The sequence below is a fragment of the Sitophilus oryzae genome, unplaced genomic scaffold (genome assembly GCF_002938485.1).
Source record: "Sitophilus oryzae breed Bouriz unplaced genomic scaffold, Soryzae_2.0 scaffold_1384_pilon_pilon, whole genome shotgun sequence".
In the NCBI taxonomy this organism is placed as follows: domain Eukaryota; kingdom Metazoa; phylum Arthropoda; class Insecta; order Coleoptera; family Curculionidae; genus Sitophilus; species Sitophilus oryzae.
The window spans coordinates 1-27,542 of record NW_022146042.1 but is presented as its reverse complement, the minus strand read 5'-3'; the positions used below and the strand labels follow the sequence as shown (position 1 = coordinate 27,542).

The 27,542-nt window shown below is 33.7% G+C and overlaps 1 protein-coding gene and 1 non-coding gene across 2 annotated transcripts in view; one reads left to right on the top strand and one right to left on the bottom strand.

The window, feature by feature from the left end:
* Positions 1-27,537, top strand: part of LOC115875371 (neuroligin-1-like) — a gene marked incomplete at its 3' end in the record, with an annotated part of 252,959 nt that extends 225,422 nt beyond the window's left edge. Inside the window, exon 10 of the mRNA XM_030890798.1 lies at positions 27,437-27,537. Within this exon, the coding sequence (XP_030746658.1) occupies positions 27,437-27,537 (101 nt within the window). The remainder of the gene's footprint in view (positions 1-27,436) is intronic.
* LOC115875373 lies at positions 12,644-12,749 on the bottom strand. The gene has a single exon (XR_004049004.1). It is a non-coding gene; the product is annotated as a U6 spliceosomal RNA (small nuclear RNA).
* Positions 27,538-27,542: the final 5 nt, after the last annotated feature.

The following is a 27,542-nucleotide window of genomic DNA, read 5'->3' as shown; positions in this document are numbered from 1 at the left end:
GATCTTTCTCCGTTGACGGGCTGGGGTAAAAAATTTACGGATGAAAGGTGGCGCGAAAACGCTATGACCAATTAGAGCGCCGCGCCGTCAACCTTGCACTACTATAGAGGTTAGGATGGGTTAGGTGTTGGCCACCCTCAATGTCCGCTACTGGACTGGTTCTATCTGGTCCACACGGAGAAAAAAAGAGCAACCGGCGGCATTGGCGATAGCGGGTGCGAACGTTACTTATCCCGGATATAAGGTCGGTTAGTTGGCGTCGCCCGTAATTGACGTTATCGATTTAGTTTCCAAGTGGATTTACCCGATTCGGTTATGGAAGATTAAACGGATCCGATGCACACAGACCGCCGATTTTATTCACACAAAAACCGCCGTTTTTCGTAGTAATTGTTTTATTTTCAAATGTGGGAAAGTGATTTTGGAAACTGAAGATTACATGGGAGGGGATTAATCACTGCGACCTTACAGGTTTAATGTGTCCCGCTTCCTCCAGTTATAACTCATCATACAGTATAAGGGTTGGTTGGGTTGGCAAAAGTCAGTATCTGAGTCGTTTTTAGAGACGAGGTTAGTTCTCCATCTCCGTTATCAATTGTACCAAAGTTAATGGCACGAATGGTTGTCATCTTGGCGCACTCAGTGACGAGGTGTTCTGGTATTTCCTCATTTTCCTCACAGAATCTGCATATTTACCGTTGTTTCTTAGCTTAAATCTACTAAGGTTATGATAGAGGTGACAGTGTCCTCTTAAAAAACCCGTGGCAATCAGAATATTCTTCTTAATTAGTTAAAATTATCTACTGAGTCAAACAAAATCCTCTATGCGAGTCAAACTCATAGTCTTGTATAAAAAAATAATTTAAAATTTCTAATATTTAAAAAAATTCTAGGCAACATGTTTCGGAAATAACAATCCCATCTTCAGGCCCCGAAGCTAAAATGTTATAAATAAAAAACAATCAAAGTAAGTCAAACAGATTTGTCAAACGAACAAAGTCAAGTAAAAAAAATAATAAAATACTGGTAAAGTCATAAACGTTAAAATTATCCGAATTACTTGTACAAAGAACTGTTACAAAATGCCAAGATGAGCTTTATAACAAATAAATTACAATTACCATGGCAGCATTTATCAAATATCATGAGGAGTACATAAAACTATTTCTAAATGAAGTGGGAAATTTCAGATTTAAGTGAGAGGAGCCAAAATATTTGTTGTAGTTAATGTGATAATGGAATTTAGTTTCTAAGATGTATTTTAATTATTTAAATTTATATATGTAAATTAGAATTAAGTAAATCACTCTTAATTATATTTTATCTTGTATAGATTTGCTTTTTATTCTAACTTAAACTATGAACTATGAACCATCGATCGATACTTACACAAAAAGGTCACTCCATCAATTATACCCACAGGTCATCAAGGATAATTTTTTTTGTAAAAATATTTCAACAAATGATGAATTTGCTGCTGTTATGTACCAAGTGTTAACAAATCAATCATCTTCAGCAACCAAAGTAGATTCTTACTTCATCATCATCATTATTTTCAGCTTATTCAAGTATTTCCCATTATGGTGTCCCTCGTTCAATTCATACTTTCTTTGTAGGTGGACCCATTCTTCTCTATTGTTGACTATGTAGAAGAATGTAGAATGTTTAGGAGAGGAGTTAATCACCGCGACCTTATAGATCTATTGTGTGTTCCCCCTTCTTGAGTTATAACGAGTTATAACTCATCATACAGTCTCAGGGCTTTAACAAAAGCCAGTATCTGAGACGGCTCCACAGAGGCCAGCTCTCCATTCTCGACATCAGACGTACCAAGGTTCATGGCACGAATGGTCGTCGTCTCGGCGCACTCAGTGATAAGGTGTTCTGATGTTTCCCCATTTTCCCCACAAAATCTGCATTCGCCGTTGTTTCTCAGTTTCAGCTTACTGAGGTGTTCGTTGAGGAGACAGTGTCCTGTTAGAAACCCCGTAACAATCCAAAGATTGTTTTTACTTAAATCAAGGAAAGCCTTTGATTTTTCTCGGTCATAAGTTCTAAGGAACTTTTTCGAGTGTCTTAGACCGTTGGAGGACACCCATTCCAAGTGACGGATGGAATCTTTCAGATTCTTCAGTTATGCTTTCACTTGGTTCCCGTTTGGAAAACAGAACGGTTCTGCTCTAGTTAGTGGAGTGTTCGCTCCTTTTCTAGCTAGATCATTTGCTTTTTCATTGCCTTCTATCCCTTGGTGAGAAGGCACCCAAAGTAGGAGGACTTTATTTTCTTTACCTAATTTGTTGAGCTTCTCTAGGCATTCTTTGACCAACTTCGAATTGATGGTTACTGAGTTGATCGCGTTGGCAATAGGATGGTCGGATAGGATGGCAATTTCCTGTTTTCGATAGTTCCCATCTAAGATAAAATGTACGCATCTTTCGATAGCGCAAATTTCTGCCTGAAGGATACTGGCGTAGGTGCCCATTGGTTCGGAGTATTCAGTTTTCGGCCCAAATACTCCTATCCCCGTCCCTGCTTTGGTTTTGGAAGCATCAGTATACCACGTGATGGTATGGTCTTTTATATGCTGAGTAAGCGTTTCTTTCTTCCAATCCTTTTTATTGCTCAATACTACAGTGATATATTTCTCAAAGTTGTAAATTATTGGTATGTCATCCACTGGGTGTTGGAGAAGTGGAATTTTCTTTTTGAGGGTGTTCCAAGGCCCTGAAAATTCTTCCAGTACTGTTTCCGTCAATGACCATTCTAATCATTGCATCGTCGCATTGGCATAACTACCGACGACAATATGCAGTGGTGTTAGGTCTAGAATGACCTCCATTGCTGCTGTTCGACATGTTCTCATGGCACCTGTAATGCAGATACATGTCAGTCTTTGTACTTTGCACAGGTTTTGCCTTGCTGTACGTTGCTCTAGTTTTGTATACCAAGCAACTGCTCCATAAGTAATCATGGGTCTTACTATCATGGTATACATCTAGCGCAAAATGTTAAGGGCGCAGCCCCACCTATTTCCCGCCAGTCTTCTGCATATCATGAGAGCCTTTGTGGCTTTGCTTATTGTTGACTATACAGGCCCAAGTTATACGTGATAATTTCCTAATATCATGGTGCCATCTCAGGTCTCTTAATTCCTCATGGGTACCATGCTGTAATTTTTGTGATCCATCTGTTGTCTGTTCTTCTTATCAGGTATCCTGCCCATTGTCATTCGAGGGATTTGACTCTGTTGATGACATCAATTACCTGGGTCTTTTGTCGTATCCATTCTTTTACGATCTCTGTTGGTTATTCCCAGCATATTTCGTTCCATTCGGCGTTGTACGACCTGCATTCTCTTTATGATGTCCGTTTTAAGTGTCCAGGTTTCACATGCATAGGTCTTGACTGATAGTACACATTGATCGAATGTTTTTTTCTTTAGATAGAGTGGCATTCTATATTTGAACATGATTGAGTTTCTTCCATAAGTAACTTAACTCTTCTGTTAATTTCTGGTAGTAGAGATCCCGAGCTGTGTCTTAGTTGTCCCAAATATATATATCTTTTTCTACTATTTCTAGTGCCTATTTATGTTTTTTTTTTGTTTAAATTTCTTTTCTGTCCACTAGTTCATTGTACATTACTTTAGTTTTTGCTAAATTCATTTTGATACCCACTTTATTGCTGGCTGTATTTAGTTTGTTAATTTGTACTTGTAATAGGGTGTTTTTCAGGACTATTGGCAATTAGAACTCTGTCATCAGCGAATTTTAGATGGTTAAAATATTCTCCATCTATTTTCAATCATTATTTATCGCTTCATATTATACTTATTGTCTATTTTCCATAATTTTCTTGTATGTTCCTTATTATTTATTCCCAGCAATCCTACTCAATTTTTCAAAAATTATTTTCCATGAAGGTTGTTCTGTGTTATTTTCATCGAGCTTCTGAAGCACGTGTAGTTTCATAAATAAAGCGAACAAGAGCAGAAGCAGGAAAATTTAATCAGCATAAGGAAATTAGGTTACCTATAAATTTGTTGCTAGGAAATGGCAGAAAGGCTTCATTATTAATTTTCTTCGCGTACTTTACGTACATGTGAATATCTACGTATGTGTGTGTCTGGCAAGAAGAGAATATCCAGATGAAGTTAGAGAAATTGGGTTATTTTGTCTATTTGAGTAAATACAATACCGCTTAATTTGAATGAAGCTATTCTATGAATTTTGTACTATAATTATTTATTTTTGATGGTTTCACCCCCTTAGAATTCGAATTTCGAAAAATCCCTTCTTATCGAACCTCTACACCCTAAAGTCAATCCGTTTTCCAAAAATCAGCTTTTTACGTCAAGCGCTTTAAACAGGATCGTGATTAATCAATCACCAGATTTTTTGAAACACCCTGTATACATTTTTAAAAAATCGTAAAATATGTAAAAAACAAAATAAAATATACGTGTTTAAGCGTTTTTTCGCAAACTTGACCGTTTTTTAAATAAAAAATATTGTAATATTTGAGGGGTGGTTTCACCCCCTTGGAACTGGAATTTCGAAAAATCCTTTCTTATTGAACCTCTACACCCTAGTATCAACCTGTGTGCCAAAATTGAGCTTCTTACGTTGAGTGGTTTGAGCAGGATCGTGATTACTTAGTGAGTCACTTAAGGATTTTATCTGGGATTTTATATTATATTAGTATAGATATTGCTAGTACCGCATTTACACAATGAGTGGAAAGTGAAGCTAAAGGAAAGAAATAGAAATATCTATCTTGCATAAGTCTATCTCTTTCGTTCAACAGGATTTTCGTGCGCACACACCAAATAAAACGATCTAATTCGTCTACTTCATCGCTGAACGCTCTCACCTGCCCGCGCACTATTTTAACTCTAAATATTAATACCGTATAATACATTATTTTTTTATTGGTAATAGCATTATTTCAACCTGTTACTTTAGATATTCATCATATCTATCCGTTTTTTGTTTTTGTTTAAATATGTCAGAGATTAAATTTAAATTTATAAGTAAAGACGCGAACAGTCAGAAGTTAAATTGATTTAATGAAAGATATTTAGTTATTTTTACTTATTATTGCTAGATTACAGGCCACTTTAAATTTGCGCTTTTTTAGTAAGATTCCTTATACAAGGTGTTTCAAAAAACATGTGCCATCTCTCGTGGGGAGATTCTTCACGTAAAAATAATATTTATTTATATAAACATAGGTCATATTCTGCTTTGTTTCGTAGCTACAGGTTGTTAAATTCTTAATAATCTTTCGATGTATTACAATTTTTAAAATGATTGTGCATGAAACTATTTTCTAAAAAGCAAAATCATGCAAAAATTATTTGAGTAGTTTAATCCAGATAGAACACTAATAACTAAAGTTAGAGAGACCGATCAACGTTAATTTTTGAAGACTGTGTTAGTGGCGCGGCCTTTGGCGTCTAACCCGAACTATGAGCGCATTATCGATATAGTAGGTTGCATTCATACCTATATACTGGCGCCAAAAGTTTAAAATTTGTATATTTGAACCGAATCTTAATTTTTCAAGTTTATAATAAGAAATCTTCGTAGTTTTTTTAGATTATTTTCTTGGTAACGAAAATTTATTATTAGACTTTAAAGCATTAAAACCTATAAATAAAATACTGTTTAGGAACATAATAATTTATTTAACTCCAGATTCCTTGCCATACTCCAACTCAAGGCTGCAATCTTCAGTATCTTTTTTATCTAACTTGGTTGGGAGTGAACAGGGAAGCATGGTTTGGAGCTCGCACAGAGTATCAGTCGGTATCCCGTAGGTATTCAATGTTTTTGATAGTCTTTATTCTATAACAAGAACCTAGCAGTTGAAGAAAATAATTTGTATTACTTAATCTTAGTAAACATGTTTATTTTTTTGTCAATACAACAATTTATTACTCCGATTTGCTCGGATTATCAACAGATTTTAGTTATCTCCTTCTAGAGCTAAGAAATAGAAAAAGCTACTGACAATCTAATTAATCCTGTCAAATGTTTAACTTCCGAAGATTAAAACTTCCCAGGGGCGGTAAAGTGAAATAGTAAAAGCGGTTTCACCGTTTCCATGGAAATTTCAAATAAAATAGTTCCAGCCTCAGGCGCTAGGTGGTAGTGCAATTCATTTTTAGGTTAAGAAGTTGCTACTCGTTATTGCCAGATGGCGTTAAATCATAATTTTTTGTAGTTTCCATAGTTTCCAACGGCCATTGTCATACTATTGTCAAATTCTCAAAAAATATTGTCGTTGTCATAGCGCCAATCATAATATTATCAAATGATTATCAAAACGTTTTTAAACTATAATTTGTTACAATTTGTTATATGTGTTTTAATTAGACAATTCTTTTTGTTTGTGGCCCTAAAAATTTAATGTAAGTCTTTTATTTTTGCCATCATTTAAGTACCTATTTATATTTACTCCATTTACAAAACTTTGAACGTATTACGTTGGTCTTGTTTTATTATAATAAACGATGTTTAAATATTTGCCTTATAAATAAAAACTTTAAATAATAAATAATAATTTACATGTTTGGCTTTAATTTTATTTAATAATTTTATAAATTATACTGTTAAATTTTATTTTTTACACATCACAGCGATACTTGTTATTAGTATTGTTGAATTTGTGTAAAAAAAAGATTTAATAATCAAATTTAATTATTTTAGAGTAAAATTCAATAAATACACTCATTTAAAAAGCCCGCGCTTCAATCCAATTAAAACAAGCCCTACTCAATAGATGGCGCCACTTGTGTAGGACCATTTTTCATTATGGCAGAGTCCATTCTTTTTCTAGCTAGATATATTTTTTGAAACTTCCTTTTGTGACCGCCAAACGCTATGCGCGTCTGGGATGCGCGATGACAAAATAAACTTGTCTACGAAATGCCCTATTCCACAAGCCCTCTTACTTTAGTTATTAGTTTCTCTCTGGTTTAATCAATTAAATTTATAGGTTGAGTGATACACGGCTAGATTATTTCCTGAATGAGTTAGCCACACTGAAGCATGCGTTTTTACAGTATTAATTGGTACACTTTTTTGAATTGGCAAATCGATATTGTCGCCGGAAATATTACTAAACCGCGAATTCGTTTTCACTACAGCGGTAAATAAAATTTAAAGACGTTTCAAAATGACGTTTCGTAAGTAATGTTTGTGCTTCTGCTACCTTGGTTACGCATCCCAACAATGCATCGAGGACCGTTTCGCATGTCAACATATCAAATTCTGACGTATTTTTCTCCACTTATTTGTTCAAAATAATATCGAAGGGGTTTTCACCGATTAAAATCGTTATTAAGTCATACGTATGAGTTACAAATCGATGTTTTTAAATGAACTGTTGTCAAAATCTCTCAGAATTAGTGATAAACGACAAAAAGAAAACTCAAAAGGAAGCCGAAAAAATAATCGCGGTTAAACTGGTTTTGGGATTTAATCGCTTATCTAAACAAAATTTATTCGAAAAATTAGATTAGCTGATTGGTCCATTTCACGATGAGGGAAATAATCGGTATTAAACTACTTACACTATTTCACTAGCAAGAAAAAAAAAATCAGTGGCGTACATGCTTTTTTTAGAAATATATTCCAGTGATAACCCATATGCACGTCCCTGGTGAATATGTCACCACTTTTTTAGCTTTAAAATATGTCGCATTTATAGTTTTACCCTCAAAATTCCACTCGAAACTCTAAAATTATAATAAATTGAAAAAATAATAAGATTTTAACACCCTGTAGCTACGAAACAAAGCAGAATCGGACTTATGTTGATATGAAAAATAGATCATATATTTATACGTGAGGAATCTCCCCACGAGATATGGCATATGTTTTTTGACACACCCTGTAGACGACCCGTGCTTCCGATATTCCTTTCGGGAGCATCTTCCTCAGGCTGGAAAATGGAAAATGGCTGAAATTGGATAAAATCCTGTCGAGGGACTTCGCAGATCAATACTGAATCGTTATGTACCATGCTCACAGTATTTTTTACTATATTTATCTCAACCTCTCTCATTAAGTTCAACTTTCGAACAAAAAAAATGAGCTGCTAGTAGAAATGCCTTATGGTAAACAAAATTTTCCCACTCTGTCTTTCCTTTCATTTCAGTACTAGCTCTTTCTCTACTAATTAAATTAGTGTGCCTCTGGACGAAACAATAATATACTCTGCTTTATGAAAATCCCTAATTTCCAGTTTTGGCTATATCCCCATTTATCTTTCCTGTCTTTTCCAGGTCCCGGCTATGAAGAAGGTTTCCTTTTAATTGTTAAATAATGTTTGAAACCTTGAATTTTTTATAAAATGTTTTTGAAACCATTAACAAGAAATTTTCTTAATTACTTACCTCATAGTGATATATAAAAAGTTACCATTTTTTTAACTAAATGGAGTAGTATTTTATTTGAGACGGTAGCTTGTACGTTCGGGGTTCGTATGCAGCACATAATGCACTTATTGAGCAACTGTCACTGGTTCAAACTACACAAAGTCTAAATCTGCTCAAGCTCAAATATGAAAAATTCGTATATTGCGGGAACTTTTGTTTGAGCGTATCTATAAAAATGGGGCAAACTGGAACAGTGGCTAAACAAAAATTGTGATATTATGCGAAAGGGCCCGGATTTAAAAGCGGAAGCGCTACACAGAGGGAGAGAAATGTTTTGGTTTAATATTTGGCCCAATAAAAACCATTCCACCGAACACTATTTGCATTGGGTGTGGCGTTGCCGCTGTGTTTATATCCGCAGAAGTGAAAATAGTACGCGAGATTTCCCTTTTCTCCAAATAAAATATGAAAATAAATGTTTAAATAAAATAAAGAAGTATTAATAATATTAACATTAACAACTTCGATGTACTAGTTAAATTATATTGCGGATGTTTAAAAATTATTGCTCATAATTCGTTATATGTGTGATTCTAATCTCTGACTGTAATCTTTATCATCTATTTTTTATTGCATAACCAACCTTTTCATGTGTTATATTTAATGAATCCCACAAATCAAAATTTGATTAGTACATGATTAAAATGCAACCAATCTATATAATTATTTACTTCTACTGAATTTATTCTGTAGAAACTGGAGTGTTTAACCGTTGTGGAATGTAGAATAAGTGAAAGTAGGGTTAAGTAGAAAATAGACTGTACATCGTGTAGGCCTGCTCACTGTCTAACATTCCTCAGCCAAGACATTTTCTTCCTTCCGATACCCCTCCGGCCTTCGATCTTGCCTTCGATTAACAGATGCAAGGACTGATATTTGGGGTTTCGCATTATGTGCCCCAGGTATGCGGTTTTTTTCTTCTTAATCAATTCAAACAATTCGCCCTGTTTGTTCACACGTCTCAGAACTTCCTCATTTGTTAACCTAGCCGTCCAAGGTATCTTCAGAATTCTGCGATATAGCCACATCTCGAAAGCCTCTAGTTTATTAATGGCAGCTGCTTTCAATATCCATCCTTCCATACCATAAAGGAGCACCGACCACACATAACACTTTACGAATCTTAATCTGAGGTTAAGGTCAAAGAACAGACAAGTACTTTTCGGAACCTCAAGAATGCCTACCGAGCTTGTTCGATGCGACATTTAATTTCCTTGTCTGATATCCAATCTTCGGAGAGCCAGATGCCCAAGTATTTAAATTTATCCACCATCTCTATGGGCCTTGTATTAAATGTTATAATGGAGTTTTTAAACACATCTGGATTTCTCGATATTATCATAAATTTAGTTTTCTTGATGTTTATGTTTGAACCCATTGCTTTACTCTGTTCTCCTACCTTGTTGACCAGTTGTTGTAGATCGTGTATATTATCTGCATTCCGTCGGCGTAGCGGATGTTATTAATCCACACTCCGTTAACTTTGACTCCCATTTCCACGTCCTCTAGAGCCTCTTGGAAAATAGCCTCTGAGTACAAATTGAATAGGAGTGGAGACAGCCAAACCCTGTAGCACCCCCCTTCTAACTTGTATGGGATTGGACATGGTATTGGCCAATTTTATTTGTGCTGTTTGTTTTGGTTTGGTTTGGTTTGGCACAGGATTAGCAGCGTCTCAAGAGCATTCTGAGCACAAAAATGAAACAATAGTTTACAAACTGGCGGCTCGTACTTAAAACAATATCCAATTATTCCTAATTAAATTTAACTATTTTTTTTTTAACCTAAGTTATGTAAATTGTTATCTTATAAATGAAGATTGTTATCGACACGACCTACGCCACTCATCGGAAAATCCACCCTATTCCACCCCGTGACCGCGTCTAGCCTGCCACAATTCTGCCAGGGCTTTTTTCAATGAACCCGATCATGCGCAATAATTAGAAACTCTTTACCCGGAACGTGCACACCTCATTTCCCGACAATACTGAACATTGTTCCTCTCTCAAAACCTATCCTAACCCTAGACAAAAGCCAATATAATCAGATCTCTTCAGTGAAACTAGTGTATGTTTAGTGTCTTCGAAAAGAAATAATCCATTTTAAGGTAATTATTGGTTCCAGTACAAGTTTTTGATGCATTGTATGTCTTTTTGGTCTATATCAAGCATTTTGAGTAGCTGCATTAATTTGTGGTGTTGCACGCGATCGAATGCCTTTTCATAGTCTATGAAACACAGGCACACATCCTTTCTCTGATCGTAGCAGTTCTGGACAAGCACCTGTGTTGCAACTATCGCTTCCCTTGTACCTAACCCTTGCCTGAACCCCATTTGTGAATCGCTTATGTCCCTTTCACATTTTTTGTAAATTCTCTTTGAAATATTTTTAGGGAATGGCTCATCAGGCTGATAAGTCTATGATCTTCACATTTTCTTAGGCCAATGCCTTTCTCCACCTCTTGAGTTATCACACAGTCTATAACTCATGTAGGAAGGACAGGATATTTCCCATCCTCCTCTGAGGGCAACTGTTCATTCTCCAAGGAGTGAACATCTACCTCCTACGATGGTATACACCCTTCCACGGTTGGAGTTTAGCCCTCTGTGCCCTTCACAGTCGAGGAGCTAGTCTCCGGCTAAGGTACCCTTGATGTGGAGGCTGGGGGATCAGTCTCCATTTTCGCCACCTCTTTATCTTGATCTCTTCTTAACCTAACCTAACCTGATACCGGTGTAGTTCCGGATCTATAATAGAGGATATATATCTCTTTCCCCAGTGTGCAAAGTTTTGTCACATTTAAGGAACATTAGGAAACAGTTACGTATCTGCGTTTTATTGAATTTTAATCAGGCAAAAGGAGGGCCTGGTAACGTAACAACGACGTCACCTAGAACACATTTTCCTTAAAGGAATTAAATGCTCACTGGATTCTCTATTGCCTCATTGGATTTGAGATCAATTCCTATTGTGACCTGATCATGGCCCTCCTCCCTCGAGTAGATGACTCGCCAACTCGATATCCTTAGATAGGTAACTGAAAATGTTATAATAAAGTTATTAAATAGGTACTTCCATAGAAAAGGAAGAAGAAGGATTTTATATAAGCCGCATCAGCTGCTGGGCCATTTGGCGGTATGGATCAAATTAAAGTTAAATTAAACTATATTAATGAACCCAAACCCGATGCCCTAATAAATTGGAACAAAGAATGTAGGTTATAAGCATCAAGAACGGAAGCCAGATCGCCATTCAGACCAAATGATTGTCTTAAGTTATTGAAGGAGGGATATTCTATTAGGAGGGGGGACATTCTATTCAGTTAGGCGGGGGATCGTCTTTTAAAAGGAAAGAATGGGAGAAATGGCAGTGACCTAACCTGAGCCGATTCCAAATGACTTTCTCACTTTTGGACAGTGACCGAGCTACAGAAACTTGAAAGAATTGAGGTTTACATTCATATATCTTATTTGAATCTCCTGTTACTTCCCACTCTGCCTGGATACCACTTTTTATTGTGGACATATGTAGAAATTTAAGTTCAGAGATAGAAAATGCAAGTGGTATAAATCTCCATCATTTGCCGCAGTCTTAGCAATCTTATCAGCATCTTCATTACCTCTTATGCCCACATCTTTTTAGATATTGAAAAGTGATTCAAGTCGAGCGATTTAAAGGCTAGAGGATGTTTTGGTGATAATTCGTTTACGCATTGTAATGCATTTAGTGAATCTGAACATATCACCCATTTGAAAGGAGGTAGGTTGGAGATTATTCTTAGTGATTCCTTAACAGCAAAAAGTTCGACAGAAAGGATGCTGGTGGTAGGAAGCAAGCGATATTTATAAGATATATTGTTATGTAATGCGGCGCATCCTGCTGCCTGGGAGAATTTGGAACCGTCCGTGTGTATTATATTATAATCTGGAGATAGATCTTGAATAATACCGTAAAATGACGCTTTTATTAAAGATGGAGGGGTGCTTTTTTTTGTCTAGTCTGATGAGTGTATTATTCATTAATGGGGCAATTAATTCCCAGGGAGGACTGGTGACATTTCGAAGTGGCATGCATTCAGGAATAGTGATGTTGTGAGCTTTGCAAAAATTGGAAAAAATTTGCCCTGGACTATCGGATCTAGAATGAAGTATAATGTTTGGAGAAACAAGTGGTCGAAAAAAGGAACTATACGTTGGGAAAAATGTGGAACGCTTCACGATTTTGCGTGTCATCCTGCGCAGGGGCCATACTAATCTTCTCTGTGTCGTTCCAATTTTAGTATATGTACCGCCGAAGTGAGTACACTTCCATAGACTCTAACTGCAATAACTGACTTGCTTTTACATGAGATCTCACGAGTCTTTCTAGCTGAGGAACTGCGTTTCGAGACATGAAATTCTCACAAATTTTATGTTTTTGATGGTATATACATTTACATTCAAACTTGAAACAGCACTTATGTAAGGCTCTGTCAAGAAAGGGTATTAATTTCGACATCTTTCAGATATTCAGAATTTATGTTTTCGCTTCTGTGTGGGCGCGCAGACAACCTTTTATTTATTCCCATTTAAGATAATCCCAACGAAGCCGGCGGCTCTCTTTGGAGGCTCTAAGTTTTATTAAATTTTCTTTTGCTTTCGCTTGGGCTCTGAAAGTGCGAAGTAATACACAAACATTATTCGAAGGGAATATTTTTGCAACGTAAACAGTTTTCGAGTTTTGCGTGGGACTACTTAGAAAAGTCTAGACGAAATCAAATGTTTTTTTTGTCATTAAATAATATCTCTGTTTGTATATCAATTTATTATTCAATATTCAAAACGGGGGGACCCTCTCATACGCCGCGGAAGCTCCAAGGAGAACGGTAGTTTATATCGAATTGAAATTTTGGCCGCATATATAAGTTAACTGAAAGCATTTTATAAAAATATATAGAATTATACAGGGTGTCCCCCAAAAAAGTTATACATTAAAGCTGTGTTTTTTTTCTAATTTAGACGATTTAATTAACACCCTATATATTAATTGATTTTCGGATTCTAGGAAAACAATAAGCCCACGGCCACATAGAAAGCGTTTTTAGCGTTTTGGGTTTTTTGCGTCTCTATCGCTTTTTGCGATTTTACCGTTTTAAGCGCTTTTTTCGATTTGTGTCCATTAAAAACACGCAAAAGACGCGGCAGGTCTGCAGTTTCTATCAATATGTCAATTAGTAACGTCGCAAGTTCGTGGATTCCCGGCCCGTCCAACAATCAATCCTGTGAGAAAGAGATAGGCGGGATCGGCGCAGTTAGCGATGAAGAGACGAAGATAAAAGATGCTGGGATTGAATTGTGGACGGGCCGGGGCATATATTCGGAGATAAACACAATCTAGTGCCAGTGGTGTGTGTAAAAATAATAATTATTATTTGCCATTTATTTTACGAATTTTAGTGTATATGTGTATAGTTTTTTTTTATGTTGTAGTGTTGTGGTTAGTACTTGTTATAATTATAATATAATATAATAAATAATTATAATTATATAATAGAATAGTAAATATCTCTAGTTGCTAATGCAATTTTAGGACATGATTTATGAAACATTTTGGAGCGAAACGCCGTGGTCTTTACGCGCGCTGGGAGTAAAAATTGAAGGCCGTGACATACGAGCTAGTGAGACGGCCCTGACACACGAGCTCGTTGTAACGAAACGTGTTAACGGCTTAGAAATACGTAGTGACGCGACGTGTATTTGTGAGCAGTCCACGTGTTTATCAAAAATACTGATATTTTAATACAAATTTTGTAAAAGTGAATCATATTATTACGCGTAAAAGCATTTGTTACACGTAAAAGCTATTTTATTATTTTACGCGAATAAAACTGTTACACGTAAAAACTATTCTTTACGCGTATAAAACTATTTGTTACTGGTAGAAAACTATTTTTTTACGCGTATAAAACTATTTGTTACGTGTAAAAATCTATTTGTTACACGTAAAAACTCTTTTTACGCGTCAAAAACTTATTGTTTCTGGTAAAAACCTTTGTTACGCAAAAAATATTTTTACGTGTAAAAACTATTTGTTACACGTAGAAAACTTTTTACGCGTCAAAACTTATTGTTTCTAGTAAAAAACTTTTTTACACAAAAAAAATATTTTACGTGTAAAAAAACTATTTGTTACACGTAAAAAACTATTTCTTACGCGCCAAAACTATTTGTTTCTCTTAAAAAAACTTTTTTTACGCAGAAAACAAAAACACGTTTTGCGCATAAAAAACTATTTTTTACGCGTAAGAAAATATTCTTTTAATTTATTACTTTTTCAACATTTCAAACTACACTTTTTCAAACATTTCCTTCAAATTTCTTAAACAGTAGATGTTCTTTATAAAAATATTTTTAGATAATACCCTAAAATGAAAAAAATTCATACTATTTAATTTATTTTTATTGTATTATTAAATACAACGTCCGCCTATGACGGGGTCTCATCTTAGAAAACGCTAAAGACGCTACAGAAAACAAACTGATTTGTTTTCATTGGCGTTTTTTGCGAGACACGCCAAACGCTACACGCTTTTGGTGTGGCCACTCCTATATAATCCTGTTATTTTGTTTTACTCGTTCAAGACGCTTCACGCTAAAAACGCAAAAAACGCTTTCTGTGTGGCCGTGGGCTTAAGGTGACTTTTATTAAAGAGGCATGTACCTAAAATCTAAGGATTTTGACATAGCTCACATTTCGTGAAAATGAAGAGTAAATTTTAAATTTTGATAACTATCTAAATTTTAATTTACCCTGTATAGCCCAATATTTAATTACAATTACCATTGTATGTTAAACCAAATTGAAATAATTTGACCCGAAAAGTTATACAGGGTGACACAAAATTAATTTGGAATATTAGTCAATTTTAAAAGTAAGTTACTCCTTCATTTTAAATGGAACACCCAGTATATTATTCCGGTGTTCAATGGGGAATTTATATATCCTCGAAATATTATTAAGGTTGCCTACTCCTCAGACAAAGATTTTCCTAGATATTTTAATTTTTATGATTTTGCGAAAGTAGATCTTTATTATTTGAAAAAATCTAGAGTGGCTGTGACATACTTTTTGTTAATTTAACAAAAATTAAAGATTGTAGAGTAAATACTCAACGGTAATAAAAAAGACACACGTTTAAAACATATTTTAGTTATTACAGAATTAAAACTAGATATAAGCCTGTAATTATATGACAAAAATTAGCTAGATGAAATGGAATTCTAAAAATGCTTCCTTTCCTGTAAACTGCATAAAATGATTGTCTTATCAAAAGGATCTTTTCATTTTTAAAGGAGTATATGCAGTTCTACCTCGAAGAGCAGCTACAATAATTTCTCTCATGTTGTCGACAATAGTTGGTCGAGTTTTGTAAACACTGTCTTTAACATATCCCCATAAAAAAAACCAGACTAGATGAAATCAGCATTTAAGTATTTTATTAATTGGTGAATGCACACTGCATTCACCAACTATTAGAATCATATCAATTCTCTCTGACGTAGGATAAGTTTGCATTTTCGGCAAATTTCTGAGAAATTTTTTTTCAAGTTTTACAATCCAATTAGTAATGTTGAATAGTTAGACTAACGAGAAAATTATGAACATATTTGTGGTTGTAGGAAATATCTGCTCTTTGGTGGTAATTTGTAATTTACAATAAATAAATTATTGTTCGATCTGAATTTGTAGAGCATACAACTGACATGTTTCGGTCTAATACTACTGACTGTTATCAAGTAGATATTAAAACTGAACATCCTAAGCTATACAATTTATATATGACAATAAATAATAAACCGTAGAATTCGATATACTTTATAAATTGCAATTTTTCCTAGCAAAATTCACTTGTTCATTTTCTTTCCACTAAATCACATCGTTTCCAATATCGTTCAAACTCCTTTCTATTTAGTTTGCTCTCACCTATTGTTGGAAAAATCATTCTTTTCATCCAACTTTTCCCTCTACCTGTCTACCTCATTTCACCGGGTTTTCCTTTCTGCTCGTGTTGCTTTCGTTAAAAATGTCGAAATAAAGGACTTGGGGGAAAAGCCGCTAAAATTGGCAGAAATTGGCGGAATTTGGAGAACTACGGAAAGACGACGATGATTTTCTAGTTTTCCTCTAGAAATTTTCGCCGACAATGAGGTGTAATTAAATATAACAAAAGAGCGCTCAGTTTACTGAGCGCTTTTTGAGATGAATTAGTACGGAATTTAGTGTACAGGGTGGGCCAAATTCGACGCTTTTATAGGGAAACACCCTTTTCTATAGGAGATAGACAAAAACTAATATTGGTGTCTGGAGCTCAATTTTTATCAAAAACATGACGGTGAAAACCGCACGTCGATATCTGCTACCGTTTACGAGTTACGGGGTGTTTTTCAAAATTGCGCATTTTTAACAAATTGCTGTAACTTTTTGCTATGGAAAATGTTGTATTTTTGTGAAAATTCCACACCTGTAATTTTTAACCACTCAAAACGTGTTTTTTTTGACAAATCACCATGGCAACGGATAAATTTTAGTGAAAATTTCACACCTCTACTTTTCAACCAATAACATGCTTTAATGTTGACTAGATACCATGACAACTGAAAATCTTTCGGAAATTTTTTCGAGGCGCCACGATGAACTTTAGTGGAAATTTTTGAGAGTTGAAAAGGTAAAGAAGATCTACAATCATAATGTGAATGAACTACAATGTCTATATGGGCGAAATATTACCCATTTGAGTTTTTAGCATTTGATGTAACTAATTAAAATATAATAATATTTGTTAATATTATTAACAAATTGAAATTATTTTAAAATGTCATGTTGGATTAATATTTTTTTTTTTCAAATTTAGGTGTGAAATTTTCTTACCGAATACCACGCAAGCAAGCTTAAATTATTCCTGGAAATTTTCTTTCGGGCACGAATATTTTAGGAAAATTATCCCTCGTCTTCGACTCGGGATAATTTTTCAAAATATTCGATGCCCTCAAAAAATTTCGAAAATATTAAGCTCTTGTGATATTATAAGTGAAAATTTTTTCCTTGTGAGCCCCAGAGCGAATTATACTGGAAATTTTTTGACGTTTATAATGACAGAATATCTTTTTTTTGAGAGTCTGGTTTTATTTATTTATATGATAATTTTGATATCTACATTTCAATTACAAGAAACTGAGATGTTTTCTATATTCTTTGGACTCCTCCTTTCTTCTTAATGGCGAAAATGTAGGACTTAAATGTCTATGTCCTAATGAAATATATATATATATATATATATATATATATATATATATATATATATATATATATATATATATATATATATATATATATATATATATATTCATATATATATATATATATATATATATATATATATATATATATATATATATATATATATATATATATATACTTGGAAAGATTTATTGTTCTTGAACCTTGTAATTAAATATTCTGTTTTTTTTTTTTTAATTTTCTTGGGATTTAGGTTCGGGAAAACTCTGATTAAGTTTTCATTTGGGTTTTCATATTTTTATATTATATATTTAAAGGAAATAACCAAACGTTTCGGCTAACATTACAGCCTTAATCGAGTGTAGCTAGTGTCAAAATCAAAAACAGGGTGCCGAACATAATCCAAAAATTACATAGAACAAATTCACAAACACACACAGCATAATGTTTACTATAATTAATAAAACTAATATCAACTTGTCGGAGGATGGCTACATATTTTTTTTTTTTTTAAATGATTATTCGTAAGACCAAAACGATCCACGTATGTATGGTTGACTACGGCTGAAATCGCACAGTAGTGTGTGTGTTTGTGAATTTGTTCTATGGTAATTTTTGGATTATGTTCGGCACTATTTTGATTTGACACTAGCTACACTGATGAAGGCTGTAATGTTAACAGAAACAGTTGGTTATTTCCTTTAAAAATGAAATAAAAAATATGAAAACCAAATGAAAAGCTTAACCAAATCTTCGAACCTAAATCTCAAGAAAATAAAAAAAAAGTATATATATATATATATATATATATATATATATATATATATATATATATATATATATATATATATATATATATATATATATATATATATATATATATATATATATATATAATATTTAGACACTATTTTATTCACCTTTTTTCCATTTAGCACTTTGAATTTTGAGTAGTTTTGATGCAAATATTCGTGAACAATTCGAAACAAATTTTTTTTCTTCAAGTAGGAGCCACAATCCTCTATTAATGCGGGTAAAAGTCATCGCACGATGTTTGATCATTTCATCAGACAATTTCACGCATATTTTGCATGTAGTATGATTTTCAAACCGATTCATTTTTAAAACAAAAATTTTGTTGGTTTTTCAAGCTGCACAATATTCTTTATTACAACAAAACGCGAGTTTTTCTGATATTTTCAACTGTCAAAATACGATGATCGCATCCTTTTACGATTGACGCTTGCTGACGCTGCGCGCTTGTTATGAATTCCATACCAATAAAGCGTTTATGAAAAGTTAATAAAAATGCAAAAAAGCAATTTTCTACCACTTGTTGTTACTCAAAACTTATGTAAAATTAAAGAATATATTGTGTTGTGTCTTGAGATGTTGTGTTGTGTCTTCGTGCAACTACAACGAGTAGAAGTCAATAATTTAAAGGTCTAAATTGCTGCCAAAACTGTGACGCGCTGTAAATCTGTTCATGCAGCGTTCCGAAAAAAAAATTAATTTATGATTTTCTACCACTTGTAGTAAGCCCAAGTTACTATAAAATGAAAGAATATAATATTTTAGGTCTTAAAATGGCACTTTTGAGCTACTACAATCAATAGAAATCAACAGTTTATAGGCTAAAAATATACCAAAAATCGAAAAATACATTTTAATTATTTGATTTTCAAACACAGTTTGGTGTGGAATTTTCTTACCGAATATCACACGAGGTCAAATTAAATCCGGAAGTTTTTTCTCGCTCCATGAATACTTTTAGAAAATGAAGAAGAAAATAGTTTTCAAAATAATCATGAGCTCGAAAAAATTTCCGGAAATAATTTGACCTCTAGTGGTATTACTGGTGAAAACATTTCCAAGGCACTTTTTTACGTAGAATTTAATGGTTTAAGTATATTTTTTTAATTTATAATTTAAGAGCTAATTATCAACTGAAAAATTGATTTTTTATTTGGAACACCCTGTATATTTTTAATTAAGTGAAAAGAACTTAAAATTACCTTTCCATCGAAATAGAGAATTTTTATTAAGTTCGCCACTGCTTTTAACTAGTAGGCTTTGGATCCCTTATTGATGATCTGCTCCTAATGGAAAACATATTTTCATTAGTTATCAGCAAATTTTTGCATCCAATTTTGAGAATAATTGACTAGCTAACCAAGATCTCATCCGTTGGCCGTCGAGGCCGCCGGAGTTAGTGCCTGTTATCCTTAGTGGATTTTTATCTTTGCGGAAGAATTAAGGTTCTTATTTTAAAATTGCCCGTATAATCTAGACAAGAATTAGAAGTATTTAGCAGTGATGCGAGGGTATCTTTCACCTTCACTGAGTTAATAAATTCCGCGAGGAATGTTCAAAAATGGTCCCATCTGTCCATAACAGAAGACGGAACACCTGTACCAAAATCTCATGTCTTGGTTTGCTATAATTGTTATTTTTATTAGATATAGTTTAAATATGTTGATGTTATTAAATATAGTTTAAATTGTTATAAAATTCTGCATGTCTCATTGCATATATTATTTTCGTTTTAATTGCTGTTCACAGTAAGAATTTTTTTGCATTACAGCCGGCGTCGTTCAAAGCCTGCTAATTCAAAGTGGGCGAATTTTTAAAAACTCTATATCTCGAAAAGGAATCTTAGGAAAGGTAATTTTAAATTATTTTTAATTCATTAAAAATATACATGGTGTCCCATATAAAATATCAAATTTTCTGTTAGTCAAGATAATTCTTAACAAATTTTTTTACAAAAAATAACTATATTATTTTGTAGATTTTTAGAATATTTGTAAAAATTTTTAATCTTATTTTACTCAAAAATATATCCCATCGAATATTTAGTTCATAGTTAGCTCTCTTCATTTAAACAATAAGGAATTCGGTAAAATACGGTCTGAATATAAATCACTTTGCTTTATTGGACGGGAGTTAGAGACGACGTTCCGGCTTGAGGAAAGTTTACAACTAACTAGTTCAGAGTCACTGTAAAATTAACGTGTTCTTTTTAAAATAAAATTTACACTGATAAACTGGAAGTTTATCAGCACGTTAACAGTTTTAATAGGCGTGTCTGCTATATAAAACTAAAGTGTTCTCAAGTAGAAGCAGATATTTTTTTTTTTTTTTCCTAATATGTGTGTGTCTGCTCCGCAGTTTCTACGCCCTTCTGCACACCGATTTGGCATAGACTGTATGAGGCTCCGAATAATCTCTTAAGCAAAGGTGTTCTACTCATCTCGAAGATTTTCTGCTGAAGTTTGAAGATCTGTTGCTTGTGGACGACTTTGTAATCTTCTCTTTAGTAGGTCCCAAAAGTGCTCAATAGAATAAGAGCAGCCCAATCCATAATTGTGATATTGGACTCTTCAAGGTATCATGTTGAGGAGCAAATAAAAATAACATATGGTTCAAGGTTCTCATCTCTATGTTGTTCAGCATTAATTATGCCGTCTAGAAAGGCATGTACAAGTCCGTAGGCCCATTTAAAGTTATACGTCCCCATACCATGAAGGAACCTCTACCAAAATGAATTACTTCTCTGACTATTGTGTCTAGTCCAGATACCGTTCATTCGGTCTTCTGTATACTCTCCACCGAGCATCATTATAACTTAGTCAAAAACTGGACTCGTCTGTAAAAAGGACGTGACTCCACTGATCCACGTCACAGTGAAGATGTTCTTGAGCAAATATCGTTCGTGTCCTACGATGATTAGCAGTTAAATGCGGCACAACAGGTTCTCGCTTTGATCGAATGTTCGCCTTCATGCAGCCTATTTCTTACTTACAGTCTGAGTATAGTCTGGTACGGCTGATATTAGAGATGGAAAACTAACCTCTATAAAACAAACTCAGATATTGGCTTTTGGCAAAGCCCTGAGACTGTATGATGAGTTATAACTGAAGAAAGGAGGGACACAATAGATCTATAAGATCATGATGAAATATTTAAACATTTTAAATGGGTTTTCCCTTTTTGTTATTGTAGTTGACAACAAAGATGATGAAACTTAATGAAGTAATTAATTACCCTCAGATTAATAAAAATGCCAGCACAACAGACAGGGCACACATATACAGGAGGGTAATGGCAGTAATTACCCCTCCAGAGGCAGAAGTGGTTGGTACAATTGTTTCTTTCGAAAGTCGACAACTAGGAAACTATAGACCCTTCCCGGACACAAAACGGTACATTGTGAGACAGGAAATTGTAGAGAAAACAAGCCCTATAACATGGGATACAACATTTTAATGAGCAATGCTTTCCATAAAATTAATAAAATGAAAAATATGCAAAAATGTATATATGTACTGATTTCTTTCGAAAATCGACAACTATGAAACTATGATCCCTTCCGGACACAAACGGTACATTGTGAAACAGGAAATTGTGAGAGAGAAACAGGCTCTATAACATAGGATACAACGTTCTAATGGACAGTGCTTTCCATAAAAATCAATAAAATGAAAATATTCAAATAAACACGTACCACTGATTTCTTTCGAAAATGGACAACTATGAAACTATCAACCCTTCCCGGACACAAACAGTACATTGTGAGACTGGAAATTGTAGAGAGAAACAAGACCTATAACATGGGATACAATATTTTAATGAACAGTGCTCCATAAAATCAATATAATGAAAATATATACGAATAATATACATGTACTGGTTTCTTTCGAAAACTGACAACTATGAAACTATAGACCCTTCCCAGTTAGAAAAGGAGTTACATTGTGAAACAGAATTGTAGAGAAAGAATACCCTATACAGGGGCATTAATATACAGGAGGGCTAATTGGTGTAATTACACCCCCCAGAAAAAAATATTTAAAAAAAAAAAAAAAATTTGGTAAAAAATAAAATTGTTACAAAAGTCAATAATACAAATTAAAACAGAATATCAAACAATCCAAGTTGATTTTTTCCACAGTTACAATACCTTCAAGCAAAATTTAATTCAAATTTGGTACTTTTTGAATATTCACACTACCCTCCCAGACTCAATCTCTAGATGCGCCACTGATAACAGAAAACCTGAGCCATCTTTAATCTCATTTCCTTCACAAATACTTATTTCTGCTAATGACTTGAATTAGTTCGGCCTAATCCGAATTTTTCTTTTCTCTGAATTTTTAAAGGCTCTTAATAAAACTGTCTCATTCAGATTTCAGAACTTCTCCTTGTTATATTTAATTGGATTTTATTCTACTCGCAAAGTAAAATCTGTCCTGAAAACTAAAAGACAGATTGTTTTTTCTTGGGGATTGTTTCTTTAAAAACTTTTAAGTCTAATGACATGCGTACTTATTATTAATTTAAATAAAATATTTTTTTAAAGATTACCTATCTTTAATCCATCAATTTATCAATTATATTTTTAAAACAAAGCTAAACAAATTTTAATACTTTGTTTTTATCATACGCGTCTTATCGATGTTTATATACATAGAATGAAATTTTCCGTCATATTTAAGAGACTTAAAGCATATTTATAGAGACTTCATTGTAATTTATCTATTTTTTGATAGAGTCTGTGAAAGAAGAAACTGGATATCATATAAAATCAACAAGTCATGGCAAGATACGCTATTACTTTTATATTGATATGTCACAACGTGTTATAAATATATATGTTACGATTGGTAGAGAAATTCTCATTTCAGCGTATGGTTTTTTTCATACAGAGATTTTCTTCGTATAAAAAAGGTTGATTCTCACTATACATTCTGTTTCTACATTTCGTTTTCTACATTCTATTTCGTTTTTTTTACATTTATGTTTTAATAAATATTTGCATTTTCAATTCAATATTTTAGGGATTTTGTCTCAAATTCATTTAAGTTGGTTTATGTTGCTTGATATGAAATTTCAGTCAGCTAAATTTTTTATAGGGTTCCGTACCCAAAGGGTAAAAACGGGAACCCTATTACTAAGACTTCGCTGTCCGTCCGTCCGTCTGTCACAAAGATCTATCTTATGAACCGTTATAGCTAGACAGTTGAAATTTTTACAGATAATGTATCTATGTTGCCGCTATAAGAACAAAATACTAAAAACAGAATTAAATAAATGTTTATAAATAATAAAAGTACTTTCACTAAACATTATCTTTTAAGTAAGAATTTTACATAGAATCTTTCAAATCCTCGGTGGCCGCGTGGTTAAAGCGTTAGGACTTTACGCTGCTATATGACGTTGGAGCTGTAGTAAGGCAGGTTCGAATCCGGGTCAAGGCGACTTTTTTTAATCGTTTTTTTTTATTTTTACATATTTTTACATATTTATTTTTACTTTTTACATATTTATTATTGATTAATACAATTTTTAGTTATGTGTTTCTTCATTTTTTTTTAAATTACTTATACGCGCATTCAAAATTTCAGCTAAATCAGAAAAAAAGTTTATAATAATATAGTGTCTAATGTTGGTATAGATAATGAATGGTACGGAACCCTTCGTGCGCGAGTCCGACTCGCACTTGACCAATATTATTTCGGGAAATCCCGGTTTCTAAAAGGCGCGGTACCGAAATTTCCGGTTCCGAAAAACAGCTCCGGTTCCGGAAACCCTACTGGCAGCTACTTCAATTATTGTGGCTCGCTCTGTATATTAACATAATCATACAAGAAGAAGAAGAAGAAGGATTTTATATAAACCGCATCAGCTGCTGGGCCATTTAGCGGCATTGATCAAATTAAAGTTAAATTAAATTATATTAATGAACCCAAACCCGATGTCCTAATAAATTGGAACAAAGAATGTAGGTTATTAGCATCAAGAACGGAAGCCAGATCGCCATTCAGACCAAATGATTGTCTTAAGTTATTGAAGGAGGGACATTCTATTAGGAAGTAGTACACTGTTAATTGGTTGCCACAATGAGATCAGTTAGGCGGGGGGTCGCCTTTTAAAAGGAAAGAATAGGTGAAATAGCAGTGACCCAACCTGAGCCGATTCCAAATGACTTCCTCACTTCTGGACAGTGACCGAGCTACAGAAACTTGAAAGAATTGAGGTTTACATTCATATAGCTTATTTGAATCTCCGGTCACTTCCCACTCTGCCTGGATACCGCTTTTTATTGTGGACATATGTAGAAGTTTAAGTTCAGAGATAGAAAATGCAAGTGGTATAAAATCTCCATCATTTGCCGCAGTCTTAGCAATCTTATCAGCATCTTCATTACCTCTTATACCCACATGGCTAGGAATCCATACTAGATCCACGGTTGAACCTTTAGATATTGAAGAGTGATGCAAGTCCAGCGGTTTAACGGCTAGAGGATGTTTTGGTGATAATTCGTTTAGGCATTGTATTGCTTTTAGTGAATCTGAACATATCATCCATTTGGAAGGAGGTAGGTTGGAGATTACTCTTAGTGATTCCTTAATAGCAAAAAGTTCGGCAGAAAGGATGCTGGTGGTAGGAAGTAAGCGATATTTATAAAGGCTCCAGTACACGTTTGGCCAACTAGTTGGACCAATGAGTTGGGCCAAAAATACGTACAGTGCTTACACGTTGGTAAAGTTGCTCAGTCTGCATTGGCCATTTATAGACGAGAAGGATGGATGTGGAAACCATCGCAGCCGCGGCAATTTATTTGTACAGTGCATTCAATTTTTATAGAAAGGTGGTGCACCAAACGAAAGTGATTAAAAAAAATGGCGTAAAAGAAATTGCTGGATGCTTAGTCCAAAGCTTATTCCTTTCATAGAGACAGATCCAGCAGACGTACTGTACTGTACTTTCTTCCGATAGCAACTCGAAACACAAACAAGTCTCAACCAACGACCAACGTGTAAACGCTGTTTTGTATATCGCACCAAGGTCCTTTGATGTGTTCACGAAAAACCGACAACGTTCGGTTTGTAAACCAACGCTGGCTGCCAATCACCAATTAACGCCAAGTGGTTCTGTACACGTTGGCCCAACTAGTTGGCCAAACGTGTACTGGAGCCTTAAGACATATTGTTATGTAATACAACTTATTGTTATGTAACATAATTATAGAATGGATTCATAATAAAATTATGCTCATCTTCAATTCATAATTATATCCCGCAAATCCTAATAACCTCGCGAATATAGTTTAGGCACTCGGGGTCATGTGACGTTAACGAGGCCCGTCCCTATTTACCCCATCTTCCCCTATTATTTCCGTAAATAAACGTAATTCACTTTACGCATCGCTCCACGTCATCAGCACGAGCCTGTTTATGAGCGGCTTAAATACCGAGTCGATTTATTTCGATGAAAAATTTTGCAGCGATCGCCACTCTCGGGTTTTCATTTTTATTTTTGGGATAATATTCCCCTCTTTTTAATGTGTGTACGTTTTGATGCTTTAATAAAGTTTAATTTAAAAATGGTTTAATAGGATTAATACAAAAAAAGGCTTTAAGAAACGTTATAGGAGCTTATATATACACCGAAAAAATTATATGTAATTTTACAAAAAATATATACAGCGTTGTTTACCACATTATATGACACAGAGTATTGTAGCTAAACGATTAGATTTTTACAAATTGTAAGTTTTGGGTTCGTTGAAGGTCTATTAGAGATACAATTTAAAAACATACAAGATATAGAGTGTCCCAAATAAGTAAAAAATATTATAGTTGTATTTTTTTTAATGAAACACCCTGTATATTATTCTATTTTTAGATTCTACGATTGAAATAAAGGTAAATTTAATTAAGTTATATCACACTTAAACCTTACCGGTTTTGAAATATTTTCAACTTTGTAAAATTCTACTAGCTTCATTTCTCCAAGGGTATCATATTTGGAGCAGTTATTATTAATCAACATAAAGAGTCAATTAATTTATTTGAATAATGGGGTCATATTAATTGGTCATCTTTAACAAAAGATATTTAAACAGTTTTTTTTTTTATTTTTTATAATATAATATTAGTATTTGTACTCTTTGAAAATTTGGTACGCCTCTAAAAGCGATCTAAAATGTCAATATTCCATGGGTATGATAAATGGGGTCTAAATTATAAGAAAATGCATTTTCTACGAAAACCTGAAGAGATAGGTAAAAATTCTATGATAAAATTTGATGGACAATTAAATTGTGCATCTGATTCTCGTAAAATATACAGGGTGTTCCATTTAAATCAAACAAGTTATTTCCGTTTAAAGCTAGTAATTTGGGACACTCTATATCTTGTAAAAATATTTTTAATTGTAGCTCTAATAGTCCTTCAACAAACCCAAAATTTACAATTTGTAAAAATCTAATCGTTTAGCTACAAAAGGCTACAATGCTCATACATTACACATTATAATGTTTTTAACAAAAAAAATTAAAAATTATGTATTTTTACGTATTTTCACAAAAAAAATATATTTTGCAAAATGGTTTATTGATATATAATGATAATTACTAAACGATATTAAATTCACAATATGTTTTGTGAGCTTAAAAATTAAATTTAAATCAGAAGACAGAATCTAGACATGTCCACAAAACTTGTGTGAATTTTCCGTAATATATTTAGTAAAAAACGACGCCACTTCACGTGACTTTTTGTGAAACGGATGCGAATTGAGTAATCGATTGAAAACGTAGTTAGAGGAAAGACGAAGAACACTTTTTAATCTAAGCAGTTTTTTGAACAGATGTTTTTTTTTTATTAAAAGAACTTTTTATATTAAAGTTATATCTACTTGTTTCAGGGACCCAAACGGTGACGCAATTCCGAACGCACCCACTACAGAAAATAAGCCAGTAACCCAGGACGATAACAACATACCCAGCTTACCATACTGGGATACCTACGAC